At 43.2% G+C, this 14437-nt stretch overlaps 1 protein-coding gene across 2 annotated transcripts in view; it reads left to right on the top strand.

Moving 5' to 3' along the window:
- Positions 1-572: 572 nt before the first annotated feature.
- SEC63 (SEC63 homolog, protein translocation regulator) overlaps positions 573-14437 on the top strand; it is an 86752-nt gene continuing 72887 nt past the window's right edge. The window contains exon 1 of one of the 2 annotated variants that reach the window (XM_017957416.2): positions 573-993. In XM_017957416.2, coding sequence (XP_017812905.1) covers positions 870-993 — 124 coding nt within the window. In that variant the 5' untranslated portion in view covers positions 573-869. The remainder of the gene's footprint in view (positions 994-14437) is intronic. The other variant, NM_001169014.1, reaches the window with a different exon arrangement.

Below are 14437 nucleotides of genomic sequence, written 5' to 3'. Positions count from 1 at the left end.
CATTGCTTTGTAAACATAACTGCAATCCACGCCTCCCCCCCTTTTTTTTTTTGAGACGGAGGCGCGAGCCACCACGTCCCGCTAATTTTTGTATTTTTATTAGAGACTGGGTTTCACCATGTTGGTCAAGCTGATCTCGAACTCCTGACCTCATGATCCGCCCGCCTCGGCCTCTCAAAGTGCTGGGATTACAGGTGTGAGCCACTGCTCCCGGCCTCCCACCCCTTATTCTAAATGACATTTGTCATCCAAAATATGGGGGCTGGAGGAGAAGATCCAGAACCCAAGGAAACATGATCAACCAGGGCAATTAATCGAGAGGGCAGGACAGGCTAAGCCTCAGCTCTTCTCTGAATATCTGGGACCCCAGTCGCAGCCAAGTGAACCGCCCGCGGCCGCTGCTCGGGCGGGAAGCCTTCACTGGGGTCCCACAAGCCGACGCCCGGGATCCGGCGTGGGGCGCTGGGAACTGAGCGGTGGAGGAAGGCGGAGGGGTTAGGGGCGGGGTCCTAGGGGAGGAGTTAGGGGGCGGGGCTTTGACGTTGGGGCGGGGCTAAGGGCGAGACCTCGCCGAGTTCCACCGTTGCTCTCGCCACGTCTTCCTTGGCTAGCTTGCTGGGGACAGGCAGGGGGAGGGAAAACTGAGCGGGGCGGGAACTATCTCCTCTCGCGAGAGCTGGCGACGGCGGCGGCGACGGCGGCAGCAGCGGCGGCGGCGGCGTGTCCGTGAGAGTGGCGTGGGGGCAGGGAGGAGAGGCGGCGGCGGCAGCGTCCAAGCTACGCCACTTGGGCCGGGGCGTTGGGAGCGGGAGTGCAGAGCGTGGTCGTGGCGGCGGCGGTGAGAAGAGCGAGGCGGAGGAGGGGGTGCCATGGCCGGGCAGCAGTTCCAGTACGATGACAGTGGGAACACCTTCTTCTACTTCCTCACCTCCTTCGTGGGGCTCATCGTGATCCCAGCGACATACTACCTCTGGCCCCGAGACCAGAATGCCGGTGAGTCCCGCCGGCCTTTGCCCGCGGACCCGCGCAGGCCCCACCAGCGCCCCCAGGCCCTGTGGCGCCCAGCCCCAGCCCAGCCCTCGGCGTCCGGGGTGACAAGGACCGTGCGGCCCGGCCTGTGTCCAGCGTCCGCCACTGGCGGGGCCCGGGTCGGCGGCGTTTCCCTCCGCGCTTCTCCACCTCCCTTCATTGTCCTCAGGAGTTTCGCTCGCTCCATCTTCTCCATTGTTGTGGACGCTCCTTGCAGTCTTCTCCTGCCTCTTTGTCTTCTCTGCCTCTGCTTTTATTGGGGATTTTTCTTTATGGAGGAAGCGAGATGGGATGGGGAGGATGGGGACTTGGGAGGTGAGCAAAGAGTTGGCCAGGGAAGAAACTGAAGGTGCGGGCACAACTCTCAGTCCCTCCAGTTCGCGGCCCTCCTCCCCCGACTCCTGTTTCCCTGTTGCAGCTGCTCTTAACAGATGTTTTGAGGCATCTCTGAGCCGGGTGGCACGCTTAGGACTCCGACTGAGCTCTCCACCGCCTACCCCCGTCACTTCCTCCCGTTGCTTTTTCATTTGTTCACTCACTGTGGGGGTTGGAAGCAATGCTGTTATTCCTCTTAGCAAAAATAGGATTTTTTCTATTTCCTTTTCTTTGGAGTTTCCTGTTTGTGACGGAAAAAGTGCAAGTATGAAGGGTTAAGTCTCGTTTAATTAATCTTATAGGGAATTTTGAGGTAGTGGGTCGATTTGCTTTTGGTTCTAAGTCTTTTCACATTAAACAACATCGAATTAAAGCACAGAATAACAGATTCTTTTCATATTTCACTTTATGTTTGGGTAATGTTTGCATCCATTTGTTGCACTCTACTAGGACATATGGCAGATGATATTCTTAAAGCTGATGTAACTGCGAGGGCCTAATGGGTTATTTATGGTAGTGTTAACAGTAAGGAGTAGGTTTTGAGTATTAACAACTTAGGGAAGGCTTTCTGTTTCACAAGAGCTGTGCTAACTTGCTTAAATATCTTCTCTTCAACTGGGTGTGCTGGAGGTCTATGTTGTCCAGGTTACATATTCTACTTCGGGGAAGTTGTTAACAGTGAAGCATTGAATCAGCTCAGAACTTGTTATGCTGAATGGATTCAATGCCCTGTAACATTCTTTTTCCCCCCCGCCCGTTGTGATCTGCAGGAAACTAACATTCTTGACTTGGAATAGAACTAAAATAAATTTAGGATAAATAGTAAAGGATTCCATCATTTTGCACCTTTGACAGTAAGTTAAAAAATCCATTAGATGCAAAACTCTGTGCACAGTTACCAGTCTTAATACTTTTCTTACTCAATGGGTAGTTTATGAAATTTGGATTTCGGACTGTTGTGCCTTATTTCCTAAGTGCATTTAAATTGTGTAGGTTCTTCCTCGATGTTGAAAAAGGAAAAAAAATATTGGGTAGGTTCTTTGGACAGTGGTTGTGTATAAGTGAAGTCTTAATACTGTATTGACTTATTCTTGTCTGCAAAACGTAGGTCATTCTTGTCGTTGTTGTATTTCAAGTTAAAAGGGTTCACTTTTCAGTATTATTTTCACCTAACAACCATTATGTGTGCAATTGGTAGTGTAGGAGACAAAAAGATATTGGGAGAGTAGTCGGTGGTTTTGGCTAGAATGTGTTTTGATCAGGCAGAGCAAAGGTATAAAAAATGTTTTGAGAAACGGCCCTGATTTCAGAAATTAGCCATCATTTTTTAATCTACATTGGATTTTTGAAGTTTTTCTTTTCAAAGTGGAGAGAGTCTCATTTGCCCAGGCTGGTCTTGAACTCGCTTCAAGCCCCCTGACTAGCTGGGCTTACAGACTTGAGCCACCATGTCAGGACGGATTTTTGAAATTTGAAAGTCATATTTTCATGGTGAGTTTTGTATTATAAAATTCACCTGATTTCATAGACGAATCATACTATTTATTTATGTATTTATGTATGTATTTATTTTTTTGAGACAGAGACTCACTCTGTTGCCCAGGGTGGAGTGCAATGGCTCGATCTTGACTCTTTGCAGCCTCCACCTGCTGGGTTCAAGCAGTTCTGCCCCAGCCTCCTGAGTAGCTGGGATTATAGGCATCCATGCCTGGCTTATTTTCGTATTTTTAGTAGAGATGGGATTTCACCATGTTGACCAGGCTGGTCTCCAACTCCTGACACCAAGTGATCTGCCCTCCTTGGCCTCCCAAAGTGCTGGGACTACAGGTGTGAGCCACCACGCCCTGCCAACAAGTCATACTTGACCCCCTTCAGTATGTAAGTGTCTTTGAAAAAGTGGTGGTAGTTTAGGTGGAGGGGATTAATGCTATTTGTAAATCGTGGAGTTCAACTTTTACTTTATTTAATCTTAAAAATGCAGTGAGGTTGGCTGGACGCAGTGGCTCACACCTGTAATCCCAACACTTTGGGAGGCTGAGGCAGGCGGATCACCTAAGGTCAGGAGTTCAAGACCAGCCTGGCCAACGTGGCAAAACCCCATCTCTACAAAAATACAAAAAGTTAGCTGGGCGTGGTGGCGGACGCCTGTAATCCCAGCTACCCGGGAGGCTGAGGCAGGAAGAATTGCGTGAACCCGGGAGGTGGAGGTTGTGATGAGCCGAGATCGTGCCACTACACTCCAGCCTGGGCAACAAAGTGAGACTCTGTCTCCAAAAAAAAAAAAAAAAATGCAGTGAGGTAGGTTCTATTATTATCTCCATTTACAGGTAAAGAAACTGGGGGTAGAGTATGTAAGTAATTTTCCTGTATGGTTAAGCTTGGATTAGAACATTGATCACTTAGCTTCAGAGCCCTGTGTGGTTTCCACACTGCTAGATAGAAAGTTAGGTGAGCTATTATGGGTGTCAGTTTGCCCCTGTTTTACATCAGGCCCTCTGCTTCAGGCTTGCCTTAGTCAGTATGCATATTTTGATGTATTTGTTTGGTCTTGCTCAAAATCGTGTTATGAAAATTAAGGTGAACACTTAAATGCTATTCTAATCATTATGAAAATTATTGGGCACCGCTTGGACTCTAATAACTTGAGTTGTTTCTGTAGAATTACAGTTGTATTAAAAGGATGTTTTCATCATAGTGACTTTTTTCTGCAGCCCAGTTGCAGTATCTTGAATATCAAAGAGAAATCTTGAATTACTGCTTCATTCAAAGCTCTGAAAAAGGAAGTTTTTTCAGAAGTTTTTGCAAAATAATTTGCTTACTTGTACTGACAGGAGGCTACTTAATAATCCTTATCTCACTTAGGAAATAGTTATGTTCTGCTCTTGGAATATTAATTTATTTGGTTATTGGTGCTATTTTAGACCTTACAGGGTCTGTTTGGGTATAAATGCTGTGTTATCTTTCTAAAATCTGAAAAATTCTGAAGCACATTTGTTCTTTAGGATTTTAAATAAAAGATGAGGACCCCGTAGTACTGTTTTGGGGAAACACAACAGCATATATATATATGTATGTGTGTGTGTGTGTGTCTATATGTGTGTATATGTATATATGTATGTGTGTGTATATATATATAAAAGTATTTTTATTTTTTGAGATGGAGCCTTGCTCTGTCACCCAGGCTGAAGTGCAGTGACGTGATCTCGGCTCACTGCAACCTCTGTTTCCCGTGTTGAAACGATTCTCATGCCTCAGCCTCCTGAGTAGCTAGGAAAACTGGTGTGAGCCACCATGCCTGGCTTATTTTTGTATTTTTAGTGGAGATGGGGTTTCACCATGTTGGCCAGACTGGTCTCGAACTCCTGACCTCAATTGATCCACCTGCCTCAGCCTCCCGAAGTGCTGGGATTACAGGTGTGAGCCACTGTGCCCCGGCCGCAACAGCATATTTTAATACTTGTTTTTGAGGCTTAATTTATTTAGTTGCCCTGTGAAACAGTTAAGTAGCCAGATACAAAAATGTAGGCATGTGTTTGAATTTCAGAGTTCTGACAGTATTTTCAGAGATAGCGTGTGCATGAGAGCATGAAAAGGTTTGCTCTGGCAGTTATACAACCTTAAAGTTCAGTTTAAGTAATTTTTTTGTTTGTTTTGCCATGAAGTCTCACTCTCTCGCCCAGGCTCACATGCAGTGGCATGATCTTGGCTCACTGCAACCTCCATCTCCCGGGTTCAAGCAGTTCTCCCCTCTTGGCCTCCCAAGTAGCTGGGATTACAGGTGCCTGCTACTATGCCCAGCTAATTTTTGTATTTTTAGTAGAGACAAGGTTTCACCATGTTGGCCAGGCTGGTTTCCGACCCCTGACCTCAAGTGATCTGCCCACCTCAGTCTCCCAAAGTGCTGGGATTACAGGTATGAGCCACTGCGCCCGGCCCAGTTTAAGTAATCTTTATTTCGGTTTTTTTGTTTGTGTTTTTGCAACACATTTGGAACTTTCAATTTTTAAGGTTGACAGTTGTTTCAGCACGGCTCTTTTGGAATTAGTGGGCTCTTGAATGCACCAGAAAGCATAGCACCATTTCACAGTTTGTAAAGTCTGTGGTTTGAAAAATCCGCAGTTTGTTTATTGGCGTATTTGACATGTTAATTGAACGTATCTGTTATCTAAAACATTAATGGACTCCTTTTGCCTTGATTTTTGCCTAACATGTTTAGCTAAGTGTACTTCTAATTAACACCCCTTTTAGTAGTTAAAGGGTCCTATTTGTTTTACTCTCTTGGTTTGCAAGTTGGCTGAATAAAATGAATACTTTTTCAGACAATTAAGGACAAAAGCTCTGTATGAAATGATACCACAGAGGGCTTAGATTTCCTTGGCACAGTGATTCTTAACCCTGGCTTCACATTAGAATCACTTTGGGAACTTTTTAAAACACTTGTACCCATCCCCAGATACTCTGATTTATTTGGTCTGGAGTGGGTGCTATGTATTGGTATTTTTTAAAGATCCCTGTAGGAGTCTAAATTGTAGCTGTTTGAGAAGTGCTGCTTGGAGGAGAGCTTCCTTAGTAATGGTCTTTTGCTGTAGTTGTCATTTTGGGAGGTAGTATATTTTGGTATGTGCTCTTTGGTAACAACAACAAAAATATCCAAAAAACTGATGTGTTAGCATTTTTGTTTTACATAGCTAAGAAGCACTTACAGAACAGTACTGTAAAGTTCTGGGAGTTAAAAGCCAGATATTTTTGTCAAACAACTTTAATGATACAAGTTTACAATCAATTTATCATAGTTGTGTATTAATGGCTTCCAGAGTATTTACCATTGTGCCATGATTGGAGTCTTATATAATTTGGATATCCTTAATATTTTGAAATAATTGCACATAATTACCTTAGCACTACCCATCTTTGGTGTTGCCAACAATACCTTTTGTGTGCACTGCCCACTATGTGCTTTCTTAGTAATTGTTAATGTTTGTCTTGCTTAGTGCTTTTAAAATAACAAGTATTCTTAATGTTTACGTGGAATTTCAATCCAACCATTATTCTTATGTGCATAATTTTGTTTACTACTTTTTTGATTTACAATAGAAGAGTTATGACTTTAAACATTGTATATCATTAGGCTTTTATTGGTATATTTGACGAGAAAATAACTGATTGCTTGTAATTATTAGAATTTTAAATAATCAAAAGCATGCTTTTATTCTTTCCATAGGTTATGGAAAGAATTCCTTTTTAATTGAGATAAAATGTATAATTTCAAAAAAGTTTTTGAAAAAAGTTTTTGTTTTGACTCCTTGATCTTACTTTTGGGGCTTGATCTTCCCTTTTCAAAACTTATTTAACCTTACTCTGACCTTACTTTTTCAAAATTGCCTGGTTTTGAAACCTGGCTCTACGGCCTATTGTAAGTTATTTAACTTCCGTGTGTTTCAGTATACTCATCTGTATTGGTTACTGCTTTAACTTCTGTGTATCTCAGTGTACTCATCCGTATTGGTCATACTTGTCTGTTATGGTCAGAGAAGATACTTTGTATGATAGTTATCTTTTAAAATATACTGAGACTTAATTTTTGGCTTAACATATAGTCTGTCCTGCCGAATGTCCCATGGGCACTACAGAATGATGTGAGTGCTGCTGCTGTTGGGTAGTGTTATATATGTCTGTTAGATCTAGTTGGTTTGTGTTATTAAGTCCTCTATTTCCTTACCTTCTTTTTGGTTGTTCTATTCATTATTGGGGATGGAGGGTGTATTGAAGTCTGAAACTGTTATTGTAGCACTATCTGTTTTTGTTGGTTTTTGCATTGTACATTTTGATGGGCATTAGGTACATAAATGTTTATAAATGTTATATCTTCTTGCTGTATTGAACCTCTTACTAATATGTAATGTCTTTTTTCTCTTGTAATCTTTTTTGTTTTAAAGTCTATTTTGTCTAATACTATAGTCACCACCCTGCTCTCTTTTGGTTACTGTTTGCATGGAATATTTTTTCCATCCTTTCACCTTCAATCTGTGTCTTTGGATCTAAAGTGAGTCTCTTGTAAATGGACGTAGTTGGATCTGGTGCTCTTAATCCATTCTGCCAGGTCTGTCTTTTAATTGGAACATTTAACTATTTACATTTAAAGTAATTACTGTTAAGGAAGGAGGGCCAGGTGCAGTGTTTCATTCCTGTAATCCCAGCACTTTGGGAAGCTGAAATGGGAAGATCACTTGAGTCCAGGAGTTTGAACCAGCCTGGGCAACATAATGAGACCATGTTCCTACAAACAATAAAAAAAATATTAGCCAGGCATGGTGGCGCGCAACTTTAGTCCTAGCTACTCAGGAGGCTGAAGCAGGAGGATCACTTGAGCCCAGGAAATTGAGGCTGCAGTGAGCTTTGGTCATGTCACTGCACTCCAACCTGGATGACGGGAGACCCTGTCACATACAATAAAAAGAAGGACCTCTGTCATTTTGCTATTTGTTTTGTATAGGCATATAGCCTTTTGTTCCTTATTTCCTGCATTACTATTTTTTTGTTTAGCTGATTTTTTTTTTTTGTAGTGAAATGTTTATATTTCTTTGCATTTTCTTATTTTTATTTTATTTGTAAATAGAGACTGGGTTTTGCCATGTTGCTCAAGCTTGCCTCGAACTCCTGGGCTCAAGCGATCTACGTCTCAGCCTCTCAGAGTGCTGGGATTACATGCGTGATCCACTGCTCACGTCTCATTTTCTTTTTTTTTTTTTTTGAGGCGGAGTCTCGCTCTGTGGCCCAGGCTGGAGTGCAGTGGCCGGATCTCAGCTCACTGCAAGCTCCGCCTCCCGGGTTCACGCCATTCTCCTGCCTCAGCCTCCCGAGTAGCTGGGACTACAGGCGCCCGCCACCTCGCCCGGCTAGATTTTTGTATTTTTTAGTAGAGACGGGGTTTCACCGTGTTAGCCAGGATGGTCTTGATCTCCTGACCTCGTGATCCGCCCGTCTCGGCCTCCCAAAGTGCTGGGATTACAGGCTTGAGCCACCGCGCCCGGCCAAGGTCTCATTTTCTTTTGAGTATATTCTGTAGTTTTTGTGTGGTTACCATGGGGATTACATTAAACATCCTAAATATTGTAATTTCAATTTATACCAGTTTAACTTTGACATATAAAAACTCTGCTCCTTTATAGCTCCATCCCCACCTCTTTCAGTGTTTGATTTCACATAATTACATCTTTGTACATTGTGTGCCCCAAAGCATAAACTCATAATTCTTTTAAATGCATTAGTTTATTATTTAGAAAACAAAGTGTGGATGTAGGGACCAAGGGAAACTTCCCTTTTGCCCTCTGAAGATTTGCTGAAAAATCAACTCAGACAAGGCAGATTAATTGGAGGAAAGACATACAAATGTATTTGATGTGTACATGGGGCGAACCACAAAGTGATTCCCCACACTCCAATGTAGTTCAGAAGCTTATATACCATCCTGGTGAAACAGGTTATGGGAAGGGGGAGAAGAGGAATTCTGTTGATAGGATTGCTAGGGAGAATGGATTAGAGAACAGAGATGAACTTGTACATTATCTTGTGAAGGGTCTGTTTAGGTGTGGTTACCTTCTTGGTCCTACAGGAGGAGAAGAAAAGCAGTTATTCATTTTGGTGGGTCTGGATCTTAGGCAGATGAAGGCTTTGGGATATGGTGGGGGTATCAGGAGGGCAGGGAGGAAAGTCAGACCTTGAGGCTTGTTCATTCAGCATGTCAAAATGCCATATTTCGGGTATCACTGAGCCCCAACATGGAGGTACAAACCAAGGAACTAAAATTGACCAAAAGTCTTCATAATTTACCCTCCAAGCCTTTCCCTGAAACTTGCAAGCCTTCAGTAGACTCCAGAGTTGCAAAATAGTTTTTTTGTAAGACAGATTCTGCCAGTGAAGTGTTGTCTAGATAGGGAGATGGATTCCTGGTGTTTCTTACTCCACTGTCCTCCCGGAATCCTCTCTGTGGGGATAACTTTAGACATAGTCCCTCCTTGGAGGAGGAAAACCCACTTCCGCCTTCAGTCCGAGATAGATAACCATGGTTTTCCTCATCTAGACTCAGCTCTGCTGCTGTTCAGTGAGTGAGTGCTAGCCTGAAGGTGGGTAGTGTGGAATGCACTCACGGTAGCACTTTGAGCTGGATTGACGTATTACCTCATTTTATTCATGAGAAAACTGCGTCCTAGAGGAGGTTACCAACTTTCCTAAAGTCATATAGCTACCAGGTGGAAGATTGTATATTGGACTCAATTCTGTCTTATGCCAAAGCATCTCTTGTTAGCCACTACTCTGCTGCCTCCTGTAATTAAGTAAATATAACACATTATGATACGTGTTAAAATGGCTAGTGGAAAGTGCTTTGGGAGCACATAGGAAGGAGTAAATACATTTTGGGATTTGGGGAAGTGTTTCATGCAGAGGAGGTGACATGAGATCGGTCTTAAACGGTAAGTGGGAGAAGGGCGTTCCATATATAGGGGAAAGTATATGCAAAAGCGTGGAGGTGTTTAGTATATGGTAAAGATTTGAATATGATTGGCACTTACAACCAAGTTAACTATTTTAAGAGTGTTATACTTTATCCTGTAAGTTATTTGGTAAACAATGGAAGTTTTAAAGTATGGTAATAAAACATGGTCAGTTTGGCTTTTGTGGAGTATTGTGTGGAGAATGGTTTGGTGGGTGGAGGGGGAGGTTGGTGATGGCTGGGTGGGAAACTAGATGGAGGGGGTGTACATTTCAGAGGCTCTCTCCAGTGACAGGCGATCGGATTAGGAAGAGAATTCTAAGAAAGCTTGGACTGTTTATTGAATATAAGTACTGAGGAGAGAATGAGAATGGAGTGCAGATTTTGAATTTTCACTCATTTCCAGGATTACTTATTTCTTGTCCTCTTGAAAGCTGTTTGGTAATTGGCCCAATGATCAGTTTGGGGATTAAGTTCATGGAAAAGAATGGGGATGAATTTTTTTTGAGACTGGGTCTCATGTTGTTACCCAGGTTGGAGTGCAGTGGCACCATCACTTCTCACTGCAGCCTCAATCTCCTGGGCTGAACCATCCTCCTGCCTCAGCCTCCAAGTAGCAGGAACTACACATGCACACTGTCACTCTCTATAGAGTTGTAATTACAGTACAATGGGTTATCTCAGTCTCCTGTTGAGTGGTTTGGTTTTTTTGTTCTTTTTTTGACAATAACTTCTTGTCCGATAGTGAGTGTTTTTGTTTTTTGTTTTGTTTTGTTTTTTCTTGGAGACAGGGTCTCACTCTGTCACCCAGGCTGGAGTGCAGTAGCACGATCTCAGCTCACTGCAACCTCTGTCTCCCAAGCTCAAGTGATCCTCCCATCTTGGCCTCCAAGTAGCTGGGACTACAGGTGCGCCATCATGCCCAGCTAATTTTTCTAATTTTTGTAGAGATAGGGTTTCACCGTGTCACCAAGGCTGTGTTTCTTGACATTAGAAAAAACTAACTTGTGTCAGCTTTGTATTCAAAGGGATATGTCTTAATGTTCATATTTAGAGCTTATGGTCGATGTTTTTTTTTTGAGACAGAGTCTTGCTCTGTTACCCATACTGGAGTGCAGTGGCATGATCTTGGCTCACTGCAACCTCTGCCTCCCGGGTTCAAGTGATTCTCCTGCCTCAGCCTCCTGAGTAGCTGAGATTACAGGAGCCTACCACCACGCCTGGCTAATTTTTGTATTTTTAGTAGAGACGGGGTTTCACCATGTTGGCCAGGCTGGTCTTGAACTCCTGACCTCAGATGATCTGCTTGCTTCAACCTCCCAATGTGTAGAGCTTACAGTTTTCTCAGGCTTTAGCTCTTAAAGGAATGTTAGAGATCTGCGAAAACTTTAAATTGTTTTAAAAAGTCATTCCCTCTTTGTTCTATCCTGACAGAGGGGTGTATCAGACATGCCACATATACACACTTAAGTCCTATGCAGAGGAAAGCAGTTGGGAACTTGGCAGTAGGAATTACAGGACTACATGAAGGTTTTATAGATGTGGTAACAAACATTAGATTAATAACTGCCTTATTTTGGTCGAGTCTGGTGGCTCACACCTGTAATCCCAGCACTTTGGGAGGCCGAGGTGGGCAGATCGTTTGAGGTAAAGAGTTTGAGACCAGCCTGGCCAACATGGTGAAACTCCATCTCTACTAAAAATAGAAAAAAAATTAGTTGGTTGCCTGTAATCCCAGCTACTTGGGAGGCTGAGGCAGGAGAATTGCTTGAACCTGGGAGGTGGAGGATGCAGTGAGCTGAGATTGCACAACTGCACTCCAGCCCGGGCGACAGAGTGAGACTCTTGTCTAAAAAAATAAAAAATAGGCCAGGCGCGGTGGCTCGTGCCTGTAATCCCAGTACTTTGGGAGGCCGAGGCGGGCGGATCGTGAGGTCAGGAGTTCAAGACCAGCCTGGCCAGTATGGTGAAACCCTGTCTCTACTAAAAATACAAAAATTAGCCAGGCGTGGTGGTGGGCTCCTGTAATCTCAGCTACTCAGGAGGCTGAGGCAGGAGAATCACTTGAACCCGGGAGGCAGAGGTTGCAGTGAGCTGAGATCGCACTACCGCACTCCAACCTGGGCGACAGAGCAAGACTCCGTCTCAAAAAAAAAAATAATAAAATAAAATAGATAATAAATTTAAAAACCCGAAAAAAAAATACCCTGCATTATGTAAAATTGCTTTTATTTAAAGGTCACATTGCATATTTGCTTGATCTTGGGAGGACCTGAGAAACAAAGATAGGCTTATTTTCTTTTCTTAGATGCTTGTTCCCTTAATCATACTTTTTATTTAGACATAAAGAAGGTAATTACAAATGTATTCATAAATTGCTTGGACTTGCTTTTAAAAATGTTTTCCTATTACCAGACTTTATTGATGACAAATGTTACACTGTTTCACCATCACATTGTTTCTTTGATAGGCATTGCTGTTCATTCTTTTAAAAAGATGTTCTTGGCCAGGCACGGTGGCTCACGCCTGTAATCCCAGCACTTTGGGAGGCCGACGCTGGTGGATCACGAGGTCAAGAGATCGAGACCATCCTGGCCAACGTGGTGAACCCTGTCTCTACCAAAAATACAAAAATTAGCTGGGTGTAGTGGGGTACGCCTTTAGTCCCAGCTGTTCAGGAGGCTGGGTTAGGAGAATCACTTGAACCCAGGAGGTGGAGGTTGCAGTGAGTCGAGATCATGCCGCTGCACTCCAGCCTGGGCAACAGAGTGAGACTGTCTCAAAAAAAAAAAGAAAAAAAGAAAAATATTCTTTACATTTTGGAATTGTGTTTGTCAGTAGGAATTTTCTCGTGTAGATTCCAAATATTTTTTTGCTTTAGATTTTTGTTTAGTTTTAGTCGTTACTGATTAAATGTTCACTGTTTGACCGTACAGGTACAGCAGATGATACAAAGATGAACGCAGTATAAACATAGTCATGTTTTGGTAGAATTTGTAACCCGGGTGGGGTGACAGGATTAGGATTAGACAAATGCACAGATTATTATATGCAGAACACAAGAAAGAAAGGGTAAGAGAAGTGAAAACAAGTGCTGTGGAGGTTAGTTGGATGAATTTGCATCTAGTTGGCTGTGATAGTGGAGATCTAGAGGTCAAGAAAGGCTTTGCACAGTAGGTGAATTTTTGACTAGACTTTTGAGGACGAAGAAGATTTTTTTTTTTTTAAGATGGAGTCTCGCTCTGTCGCCCGGGCTGGAGTGCGGTGGCACAATATTGGCTCACTGCAACCTCCGCCTCCTGGGTTCAAGTGATTCTCTTGCCTCAGCCTCTCGAGTCGCTGGGATTACAGGTGCCCACCACCACGCCCAGCTAATTTTTGTATTTTTAGTAGACACGGGGTTTCACCATCTTGGCCAGACTGGTCTTGAACTCCTGACCTCGTGATCCACCCGCCTCAGCCTCCCAAATGAGCTACAGCGTCTGGTTGAAGATTTTTAATTTTTTTTTTTTCCACAATTTAACCTACATTATGTTTTGAAGGATAAAGATTTTAATCAGTAGAAAGGGGAAGGGGAGGAGGACTGAAAAGAAGAAATAGCATGAGTATGGAACATGTTCAAAGTACATATCAAATTAGTTGGAACCAGGATTCATAGAGTGAGAAAATGTGAGAAAAGACCAAAAGTAGATTTAAATCATGGAGAATCTTGTATGCCCAGCTGAAAGTTTCTATACTTTCTGTCTCCGTAAGTTTGCCTGTTCTAGATATTTCATATATGTAGAATCTTAAAAATTTGTCCATTTGTGTCTGGCGTATTTTACTTAGCATAATGTTTTCAGGGTTCATCCATGTTGTAGCATGTATCAGAATCTCATTCCTTTTATGGCTGAGTAATACTCTATTGTAGGATATACCACATTTTGTTTATTTGTTGAACACTTGGACAGTTTCCACCCTTTGGCTATTGTGAATAATGCTGCAGTGAACATTGTCAGTTCTTTCGAGGATATTCCTAGGAGTGGAATTGTTGGGTCATGTGCTAATTCTATGCTTACCCTTTTTTTTTTTTTTTTTTTTTTGATATGGAGTCTTGCTCTGTCGCCCAGGCTGGAGTGCAATGACGCGATCTCAGCTCACTGCAGCTGCCGCCTCCCGGGTTCAAGCGATTCTCCTGCTTCAGCATCCCGAATAGCTGGGACTACAGGCTTGCGCCACTAGTCCCCACTAATTTTTCTATGTTTAGTGGGAACGCAGTTTCACCATGTTGGCCAGTCTGGTCTCCAGCTCCTGGCCTCAAGTGATCTGCCTGCCTCGGCCTCTCAAAGGACGGGATTACAGGCATGAGCCACCCCACCCAGCCTTACGTTTAGGTTTTTGAGGAACCACCAAACTGTTTTCATAGTGGCTGCACCATTTTACATTCCTTATTTTTATTTATTTTTTTTCTGATACAGAGTCTCACTCTGTCGCCCAGGCTGGAGTGCAGTGGCGCGATCTCGGCTCTTTGCAAGCTCCGCCTCCTGGGTTCACGCCATTCTC

This window comes from Papio anubis, chromosome 6 (genome assembly GCF_008728515.1).
Source record: "Papio anubis isolate 15944 chromosome 6, Panubis1.0, whole genome shotgun sequence".
Taxonomy (NCBI): Eukaryota; Metazoa; Chordata; class Mammalia; order Primates; family Cercopithecidae; genus Papio; species Papio anubis.
This window is presented reverse-complemented; position numbering and strand designations above follow the sequence as displayed.